General features: G+C 37.7%; 1 protein-coding gene across 2 annotated transcripts in view; it reads right to left on the bottom strand.

Moving 5' to 3' along the window:
* Nucleotides 1-106: 106 nt before the first annotated feature.
* LOC107567930 (nucleolar protein 11-like) overlaps nucleotides 107-11179 on the bottom strand; it is a 59017-nt gene continuing 47944 nt past the window's right edge. For both annotated transcript variants that reach the window (XM_016253732.1, XM_016253731.1), the window contains exons 12-18: nucleotides 7072-7256; nucleotides 6855-6980; nucleotides 1074-1304; nucleotides 877-955; nucleotides 598-690; nucleotides 342-449; nucleotides 107-238 (exon numbers count right to left, since the gene is read on the bottom strand). In XM_016253732.1, coding sequence (XP_016109218.1) covers nucleotides 125-238; nucleotides 342-449; nucleotides 598-690; nucleotides 877-955; nucleotides 1074-1304; nucleotides 6855-6980; nucleotides 7072-7256 — 936 coding nt within the window. In that variant the 3' untranslated portion in view covers nucleotides 107-124. The remainder of the gene's footprint in view (nucleotides 239-341; nucleotides 450-597; nucleotides 691-876; nucleotides 956-1073; nucleotides 1305-6854; nucleotides 6981-7071; nucleotides 7257-11179) is intronic.

The raw sequence follows: 11179 nt of genomic DNA on the forward strand, positions 1-11179 counted from the left end.
GGGGGGTTAATTTAAAAAAGCTGAACGAATTTCAAACTTCTCTAAAAACAAACTAAGAAAATAAGTCAAAAACAGAGAAAACAGGGCACAGCAGCATTTTATAAAAATAATCTGCGTAAGTAATCTAAAAAAGTTCAATTACTTGTATGGCGTACATGCCAAAATCTTCAGACCGTTTGGAATTTTTAAGCACTTGAAGACTTCCCTCAATTTTGCCCAGTTCAGTATACAGTTTTACCTGAAAAGGATTGCAAGACATTTTTCATTGTAATTTCAGCCTTCAGCTACAATAAAAAGCACAGAACTGTCATTTTCCATCAGCAATAAGAAGCATGCTCTACCTGTGATCTCACAAACTTGTGAAGATCAGAGACCAATCTTTTGGCTTCTGGTGCCACAGCCAAGACGGTGAAATGAGCATCTAGTAGTAAGCAAACCCAGTCTATGATCTAAAAAAAAAAAAAAAAAAAAAAGTAATAAATAAATAAAACCTTTGACAGATGCAAAACAAACAATAGTTAGGGATGCACCGATATGAAAATTTTGGCCGATACCGATAACGATTATTCTTATTTAATATTCAGTTTGGTGACAGACCTGAGAAATACTTGGGGTCCGTAAAGCTCTGATTTGTTTGTGGGCATCATGACAATACTTAAAATAAAGGAACCTTAGATACTGTAAAAAGACCTGAAGAGAGAAAAAAAAAGTGAACTGAGAAAGAACAGGCCATCAAAGATTATATTCTTCCCATTGGGCCAGTAACAAACAAAGTTAGTAAGGCAACTACCTCTGTACCACAATTTGGGGAACAAATAATAGGACACTGTATATCCAACAAGGCTAGATGTGTTGGTTTGTCAAATAGATACTCACTATGACCTGTGGAACCGTGAAATCTTTTAGATGTGGCAGCAGAGGTCTGTCACTGTACGCTGTCTGCAGAACCTCATTTCTATCAGTCAGGTTAAAGAAAAAATGCTACCAAAACTACAAAAAATAAAAAAAAATAAAAAAAAGGAATACGTTTTTTTTTTCTTAATTTTTTATAAACCAGCAAGGGCAAAGGATACAGAAGGGCACCCTTGTGTAACCCCACAGGACAGCTCATATCCAGTGCTAAGGGATCTCTTTGTAGCTTGTTGCTGGGGGTATCAGAGACATCACTCTCTAGTGCTGGGGAGCAGAAGCCGTTCAGCTGCCCACCCTCCTCATCTGATCGACTCTGTGCCCGAGTCAGCTCTTTCATGAACATTACACTGTCTGTGTCAAGATTCACAGTCTCCATCTCAGAGTCTGAAGTACTATAGTCAGAAAAAGGATTAAAAAAAAAGTTTTACATAATTTCTTTTTTAAGAAGGCATGTGTGCAATAAAACAAACAACAACAAAAAAAAAAGCTTAGTGTTTCTGGGTTACCGTATTTTCCGGAAAATAAGTTGCACCTTAGTATAATTTTCACCTGGACAAAAGTGCAGTCAAGGTAAATAAAATATTTACAAACACTATAAACGTTATAATGGCACTCATAAACAACATTTAGGCTATTTGTTGAAATTAACATTAAATAAGATTAATAAATGCAGTCATTGTTATTTCATGTTAACGAATGCAGTTAACTCATGTTAATGGAACCTTTTAAAGGGTTAGTTCACCCAAAAATGAAAATTCTGTCATTAATTACTCACCCTCATGTCGTTCTAAACAGGTAAGACTTCGGTGTTCATCTTCGGAACACAAATTAAGATATTTTGATGCATTCTGACAGCTCTCTGACCTTCCCATAGACAGCGATGTAATTACCACGATCAAGGTCCAGAAACTTAGCAAGGAGATAGGTAAAATAATCCATGTGACATCAGGGGTTCAACCATACTTTAACTTTATTCAACAATTCGTCTCCGCCGCATCTCCCTGGTGCCATTTTTGAGAGTATCCACTAAACGTAAACAGCATATGTTATTCTGTGTCAACTGCATCACGTGGATACGTTGTTTACACGTGGCGCCGCTGACATAGAATAGCATACGTGGCGCAGCTGACACAGAATAGCATACGCTGTTTGCGTACAGTGGATACTCTCCAAAATGGCACCAGGGTGATGCGGAGGAGACGAATTGTTGAATAAAGTCATTATTTTTGTTTTCTTTGCATACAAAAAGTATTCTCGTAGCTTCGTAAAATTACGGTTGAACCCATGATGTCACATGGATTATTTTACCGATCTCCTTGCTACGTTTCTGGACCTTGATCATGGTAATTACATCGCTGTCTATGGGAGGGTCAGAGAGCTGTCAGAATGCATCAAAATATCTTAATTTGTGTGCCGAAGACGAACGGAGGTTTTACGGGTTTAGAACGACATGAGGATGATTAATGACAATTTTCATTTTTGGGTGAACACCCTTTAAGTGCTAGTGTAACCCTTTAAGCGAACAATAACGAATCAGTCAATAGATAGGTCATGTTTTAGGTTAGATTAAAAGTAATAAAAATGTTTAACTTTGAAAATAAATAGCTCATTAAGTCTTTAAGAATTAATTATTTGGTGCTATGGTGAAGACTACAGCGAATATAAATATCTAAATGACTGTTTGAAACATTTACAGTTAGGAAAGCAGCGCAGCACTGGTTTTGTTTATAGGGTTACTGGGGTAATGGCTGCATTTCTGCCCCTAGTGCTGAATCGGAATGCACCGATCCGATATTCATATCGGGTATTGGCTCCGATAGTGCCATTTTTCTCGGATCGGGTATCGGGTAGAGAGAACTGATCCAAATCCGAGATTTTTTATTTTTTTTTCTCGATTGTGCGAAGTATTGTGTTACTTCTGAAGCCATACGTAGCTTAATGTGAGCTACATGTGAATATTTAAGTCCTTACATTAAAGTTCACACAAACGCTTTTCTCCGCTGTGGCTGTCAGTCATTCGTTCAGCCTTTAAACCCTGGTCGCATTCGGTTACAGCAGTCAGCTCGGTAAAGCTCTCCAAGATCATTCTGTGTTCCCGTTATACTTGATTTGTAAATACAGGTCTATGATTTTGCAAAAAGGACTTTATCTTCTTGCCGGAGTTTAATGTTTTGTTACTTGCTACCGGATGTCTGTGAGAACAAAACACGGGCGTAGAAAAGACTATAAATAGTTTTTAATGTGCACAGTAACTGAAATTTAAAATTGTTAAAAGAAAGGCTCAATAACTGTTGCACAGATGTAATACACTATGCATCAATTTCTCTTCACTTTGTGCTTTGCAGTTTTTAACACGAAGCACTTACAATGTGCGCAAAATGTAAGCGCTTCGTGCTCACAGACTGTCAACCCTCTACATTGCAAGTAAATCACTCGCATATGCGACTAAATCTTCACTCTAGGCGACTAAATGATGTCTAATATTAGCCAATGGCCAATCAATTCTCAGATTTTACTCGACAGTGTGCGAGATGGAGGCTGAGTATATGATTAGCACAGATATATTTTCACTCACAGAACACTCTGAGCGCTTCAGAGTTTCATGCTCCGTCAAGCGATCTGATATTTTTCAGTTCATTTGAATGGATGCGCAGCGCACCTGTGTTTGTGTATTTGGCGGAATGTGTTTCTAGTGTTAAGGTGCACGACTCGCCGTCGCTTTCTCTCACATGCGCAAAGAGCGAGAGTCTTACATAACATGCAGAATTGATGCACTACATGTAAACAATATACTTTGTTGTATTTTCCTGTAAAAATAATAGATTATATATGTTTGTAAAATGGCATAACTTATATATATATATATAAAGATATAAAACCATTGAGGGTTGACTGTATAAAAACAGTTCGTGCTGCACTGTATTTGTTTTGTCCTATCGTATCTATCATATGTTGTTGCCTTATTAAAAAATATGCAATACATTTAAAATAAATGTATTTTAATTTTATAGTATATACTTCATGAATGTTTTTAATGAATGGATTTTATAATACAAATAGCAATGTGTAACATTTTACCATATTTAGCACTTTTATTTGTTCCCCACAAAATATTGTTTTTCACTAAATGTTTGGATTTCTAAAATTATTGTGCACTGATTTTGCTAGAATAACTTTTGCTGCCGAATTATCCACTAACCTAGTTTATGATAAATTTTTGTCATAGATTATAAATATACATAGGCCTATATTTTTTCATTTGTTTATTTTATTTTTCTTTATAATGAAGTAGTCTGTATCTAGTAGATTGTGAAAGAATGAATATCAGTTCCACACACAGAGATATATAAATTCTACATTTATTTAAATGAGGGAAAAAAACTTCACTGGTATCGGATCGGAATCGGTATCGGAAGCGAAAAAGGCGGCTCGGAGCATCCCTAGTGCCGAATGTGCATTTTCATTCAGCACGTCTCCTTCACTCGTTCCACCTTTCTTCTCATATGTGCTCATTGAAATTAAATTGTTGCCTTTTTAAGGCCCCGATATACTTCAAACGAAATCGAAGAAACAAACTGAAATTACATCATTTCGAACAAAATCAGGCCGAAACGAAGTTCATTTTGATTTAGTTTTGGCAGTTCGAAATAGCTCACCAAAGCGAACTTTTTGGGGGAGTTCGTTTTGCCTCCTAAACACCTTTGAGCTACCATTGGTCCGTGGCGAATTACACAGTCGGTGGGTGTGTTCTGGAACTCCGCCTTCTTTGACGTGCGATTCCCCCCCCGGTTCGTTTCTCATTCCACAGAGACCAGACAAGAGAACACATCTCCGCGGTCCGAGTTTCAAGGCCAGTCTCTCCGTAGTGGAAATCTGTGTCCTGTGCGTTTTTGAATGTTTCACATATGGCGATACCCTTTTCAAGAGATCGTCAAACCGCGCGGCGCACATTCTGAAGAAAAATGCACTTCCTAATTTGTGCTCCGCATTTGCTGAATAAAAAGGGCAAACTCGCCATAATTTTTTCTGTTTTGGCCTGCCGCAATTATCAATATATCGACATATGTACAGTGGGGCAAAAAAGTATTTAGTCAGCCAACAATTGTGCAAGTTCTCCCACTTAAAAAGATGAGAGGCCTGTCATTTTTTTGGTGACGCAAAATATCGCCCATTATATTTACATTAGTGTTCCTGTGGCTCAGTGGTAGAGCATTGGGTTAGCAGCGCAAAAGGTTGTGGGTTCAATTCCCAGGGAACACACACATACTGGTAAAAAAAAAAAAACTATAGCCTGAATGCACTAAGTCTCTTTGGATAAAAGCGTCTGCTAAATGCATAAATGAATAATATTTACTTAATGTCACCATGTTTTGTACATTCTAGGGCTGCACAATAAATCGCATGCGATATTTAATGCACATCTTGTCAAATCTCCATCACGTGCGAGCTTTCATATGGAGCAGCATTAACTACACAGAGCCGTTGTTCACCGACAAGCTGCGCAAAACATGCGCAAAATATGATCGTGGTTTTGCATCGTGGATGCACATACCATCTACGTCCCATGTTCTTGTTCTTTTCTTTGCCACTGAATATAGATCAATGCTACTGCCAGATGTTTACGAAACTTCTCTCACAGCAGCCATCATTGTTGTGCTTAGGGGGTACACACGGGCGGCGTGACCTGTTTACAACCCCGCCTCCAGAAGCGCGGGGGTGTCGGAATGTTCGAAAACAGTATACCATCGCTTAGACTTTTCAAACTTCTTTTTGCCCTCAAACGAAGAACGAAAAAGAACTTCGTTTGAAGTATAGCCTTTAAAGTTCATAATCATATGAGGCTGTATTGCTGTTTTTCCATAAATAAATTGAAAAAATTGATAAGTTTGTTACTACTGTGTAAGTTAGGCTGTTTAAGAAATTGTATTTGCACTTATGCTCCTAAATACATTTTACATGTATCCTAAATACAATACATTTTCCAGTTCTCACACATCTATTTTTAGTCGCAAATGTGAGTGAAATGCTTGCATTGTTGAGCCCTGCTATCCAATTCAAATGTTTCTATATTTGTGATGCAGCCTAACATTTGGTTACTAAACTAAATTTAAAATAGGCTTTGTACTTCACTCGTGTTCAAAGATCCACGAACAAAAGCATCCTTCACATGTGCGCATGTCTGGAACACTACCACAGCGGTACGGTGGTCAAAATGAATCGAGTTAATTAAGCCATGTAACTTTTTCTATTTTTTGGTTGACTCCATTTTTGCTTTCTGATAAATAGAAGGTATGCACGTGACGTCACCGTCAGCTGGTGTGACTGTGGATCCGCCCACTGAGTGGCAAAAAGACTGAGTGGCAGCATTGGCTTTCAGCATGAATGCTGCAACAGAACACATAAAACACCTCTAAACGAGAAAGATCTTTACAAATAGATTTGACAAGAAATCTGAGGTATATTTTTACAGACTGCCGAAAGCTACAGAAGAGAGAAGCAAATGAATTGCTGCAATTCAAAGAAACAAATGGACTGCAGGCAGCAAAACATGGATTTGCAGTTATCATGGAATGCTATGAATGTTGAATTTTGTAGTAAAATCATACACTATATATTGTATTGACAACTCAATTAAATATTTATCTTATAAAATGAAAGTGACGTCAAAGCATACCCTCTGTAGGCTGTGATTTCAAGTTAGCAATGCTAGAACTAATGTCACGTGTGCACATATTTGTGTAAGATATGCCCATGTTTTGTGTGCTTGACATTAAATGAGTAAACTTTTGAATATTAAAGTTGCAGCACATTTTAGATTATTTAAAAAAAACTGTGATACTTACATTATATCACTTATTCTGGAAAATAGAATACAGTAAAATACAGTATTATGGCGCAGTTAAAGGTCTTAATGTCATTCAGCAGGTGAGCACAAATCTCACCTGAGAATAGTTTTGAGATAAGAGCAGGTGACGGCTTCAGGAATGTCAGAAAATATTTGGAAAGCAATCTGACAGAGATGGAAATCTTTCTTCACCATGGCCAATGAGAGCAGTTCAGGGCACACACTACATTTCCAGAAAAAAAATAAAATCAGAATGAGCAGAGTTACACAAAACACTAGGAGATGAGAGAGAGGCTGAGCAGGTGAGTTCAAACCTGTAGCAGAGGTACCGGGTCTCCAGCAGCCGTAGAAATACACACTGAGGGTAGAAGTTGGCATCTGTCTGGGATCTTGACACTAGCTCTAATGCCAGCCTGCCTACTGCCAGCTGGAGGTCAGCCTGGGGAGTCCAACGAATGAACTCACCCACCTCTGCTTGTACATCCTCTACCGCACTAGTCTAGCAAAAAGCACACATGGCATGATCACAAACTAAAGAACACAATCCATGTGCAAATGTTCTTTAATACACATACATGCAAACTTAGCAAAAAATAAAGACAAAAATAAAATGCAGTATCTTGAAAAAGGGAGGTTTATTTAAAGGTCATTTAGTAAAATTTAAAAACGCTGTACATTGTAAAGGATTTACACAAAGTATTCTAGAAATAAAAACACTAGAAGAAAGATGTCCAGGGTAGGGCTGCAGGATTAATCAAATGCGACTGTCGCAAGTCGGTTCTGTGATTATTAGTAAATCTCCACCTGCTTTCAGATGGAGCAGCATTTACTACACAGAGCCGTAGTTTTCTGAGAAGCTATGGAAAAAGGAAAAAAATAAAATAAAATTGCAGACGATATAATCATTCGCTTATGAAATCGAAGAAATCGTTCGCGATAATGACAGCTGTTTGTGTAACTTCTCAGTGAACTATGGCTCTGTGTAGTAAATGCTGCTCCATCTGAAAGCACGTGAAAATACCACATTTAATGACGTATTTTTACTCCAAACTCACTTCATAATGTCAGCCGACTGTTTGAAATGAATTCTTCTGTGAGATGTGGCTTCTTACACAGAATAAGGCATGCAACATATTTCATAATACTCTAAGCCGTGATAAAGGCTATGTCGATTAGCATTAGAGCTGTCTATTGCCACCAGCGGTAGTGCACGTGACGTCACACAATCTATAACAAGCATAATACAAAGCTTTGTGTACAAGTGTAATAACAGTAACAGTTGTTGTTTTATTTAGACAATACACATGTGGTCAGAATTGTTGGTACCCTTAGTAAATATGATCAAAGGCGGAAAATAAATCTGAAAATAAATATGAAATATGAAAATAATATGAAAATAAATCTGCATTGTTAATCCTTTTGATCTTTTATTTTAAAAATTCACAAAAATCTAACCTTTCATTGGAGAGTAAGAATTGAAAATGGGGGGAAATATCATTATGAAAATTTTTTTTCTCTAATACACATTGGATAAATACTTTTTGAAACCTCCATTTGACAAAATAGTATAGGAGTTTTCTCCTATAATGCCTGATGAGGTTAGAGAACACCTGACAAGAGATCGGAGACCATTCCTTCATCCAGAATCACTCCAGATCCTTCAGATTTACAGGGATTTTATCGATAACGATAATTAGACAATATTTTGCTGAATGTGTTATTGTGCTGATATCTTATCTCTAATTGTGCTTACAGCTGGCTCCTGAATTTTTTTTTATATTCTTCCTATTCTGTGTGGTTAGTTAACAGCAGTGATAGAAATTAATAATTTCCAACAAGTTTTATGGGCATTTTTACCTTTAAGCCATTTTTTTCTAAAAGTGTGCACCATCTTGAGTCAAATTCTTGCATTTGGGCTGTTATCAAGCAAATGAAATCAGTAACAACAATTTTTCTTTGCAATGCAGAGGAAACACAGAAGCTGCATTAGAAGTGGCATTTAGATGCATTTACACACTGTTTAATGCAGCTCTGAGGGACATTAAATACTTTAACCTGCAGTTACAAAATGCATAAATAATGTTTTGATATTTTAAACATAAAACATTGAAAACTGATGTTTGAAATTATTAAAAAAATGAAAAGGTACCTTAAATGTGAAATTAAAACTGCCAGTAGGTGGCAGCAAGTCACTATAAAGGAAGTCATTGCGATTTAACCGAATCATTTAAACGGTTGATTCATTCAGGAACGAAACACCGTCATGTTGCTCAGAGACACAAATCAGTGCTGTGGCTGTGTTCGGAATGATTTTTGTTGGAGAAAGAGCAAAAACAGGAAATATGGTGTCTAAAACGTAAGTCTCTTAATATTAACTTGTTTATTAAACTGTTGTTGTATAAAATCTATCACATTTGTAATCATGCTGATTTTGGAGAGAAAAAACGGCACTTTTCGTGTGATATTAACTATATGAAATGATATAAATATATACATTTTCTGCCCCATATCTTGAATGATGTGATAATTCTAAATGCATTTTAATAGACTGATTTATGCAGTGAAAGAACAGAAACACTTTCTCACCATGTATTAGGACAATATCGTTTCTGTTCGCCAACTAAATGCGCACGCGCACTAGTCTAACCTGCTAGACTTCATCTAATGCAGGGGTGTCAAACTCAATTCCTGGAGGGCCGGAGCCCTGCAGAGTTTTGTTCCAACCCTGCTCCAACACACATACCATGTAGTTTTCAAATAGGCCTGAAGGACTTGATTAGTTAGTCAGGTGTGTTTAATTAGGGTTGAATCTAAACTCTGCAGGGCCCTCCAGGAATTGAGTTTGACACCCCTGATCTAATGTATGCGCACACTGTAGGTGTTTTGTTTTCTTTTTTTGCGATATACTTTATATCAAAATCGCACATCGTTAAAAAAAAAAATTATATTATTGCAGACCATACATATCGCACACCCCTATTCTGTTTAGATTTTTAGATGATCTTATCGATCCACCAGTTCACAGTTAAAGCTCTGCGTGTTTGCAGGCTAAAAACATGGGTCGATTTTTGCATTTGTCTGAACAAAACATCAGTTTTATTGAAAATGCTCTTTCATTCTGACAGCAGGTGGAGCGTTTGGTAGAAATATAACCGTTTCCCCGGTAACTGCTGTACACAAAGCAGCATAGCACCGGACTTTGAATGTGCAGTGCTCATGTTTATTTAATAAAATCATAGCCGTCTGAAGTTTAATCGTCCCATTCAGCCATATCGCAATTCTGGTCTTTCCGTCCCCAAATTTAAGACATCTTGAAATCATTAAGACTTTCTCGTACAATTTAAGACTTTTTAAGGCCTTAAATTTGAAACAACTAAATTTAAGACTTGCGGAAACCCTGCTTGAAGAGTCTTTGGCCACTCAAACACTCCTCACCATGCATTTGGACGATATAGACATGTCCTCTTCCAGGCAGTTTCATAACATTTTCTGTTGATTGGAACTTCTTAATTATTGCCCTGATGGTGGAAATGGGAATTTTCACTGCTCTAGCTCTTTTCTTAAAGGGGTCATATGATGCGATTTCAAGTTTTCCTTTCTCTTTTGAGTGTTACAAGCTGTTCGTGAATAGATAAGATAACTGAAGTTGCAAAGACTAAAGTCTCAAAACCAAAGAGATATTCTTTATCAAAGTTAAGACTCTGCCACACCCCCTTAAAACGGCTCGTTCTAACACGCCCCCACATATCTTGAATATTTGCATAATGCGCCCAAATGCAAAGAAAGGCGGTGTGGTTTCAGTAACCGCAGTTAGTGTTGAAGCAGCCATGTCAGGGAGACACTGTGTGATTCAGTGCGAAAGCAAAAGCACTTTATTTGGCCTTCCAGAAGCAGATGTATTTAGGAATCTTTAAGACTACTTGCAACAGAACAGCAATGCATTTTATGGACGACCGTTTCGTGAACCTAGGAGAGGAGGTAATTCTGACTTTGCTATGACAATCTGGCGCTTCTGAATCAGCTACTGTTTTGTTATTAGTTTAAGTATTTGCTATTGACTGTTCAAATGCAGAGTTTTGCGCATCGTGTGTGTGTGTGTGTGTGCGCGCGTGTGTGTGAGAGAGAGAGACAGCGTCACATCACAGTAGAGTCAGCTGTCTTGTGTACTGCATTACTGTGTCTGTTCCCCTTTCGGGCTTGAACTGATGGTAAAACTAATGACATTATTTACTGTCTTTACATTTATTTTGAAAGATGAAGCTCGCGATTATGGTAAGGGGCGTTACATTTCCGACGAGTGCTTGCGGTGTTCGGCCAATCACAATGCACTGGGTCAGCTGGCCAATCAGAGCAGACTGCACTCGTCAGAAGGACGGACTTTGTAGAAAATGAAGCGTTTGAGAGAGGCGGGGCATAGAGGAC

Source organism: Sinocyclocheilus grahami, unplaced genomic scaffold (genome assembly GCF_001515645.1).
Source record: "Sinocyclocheilus grahami isolate Dianchi unplaced genomic scaffold, SAMN03320097.WGS_v1.1 scaffold1198.1, whole genome shotgun sequence".
In the NCBI taxonomy this organism is placed as follows: Eukaryota; Metazoa; Chordata; class Actinopteri; order Cypriniformes; family Cyprinidae; genus Sinocyclocheilus; species Sinocyclocheilus grahami.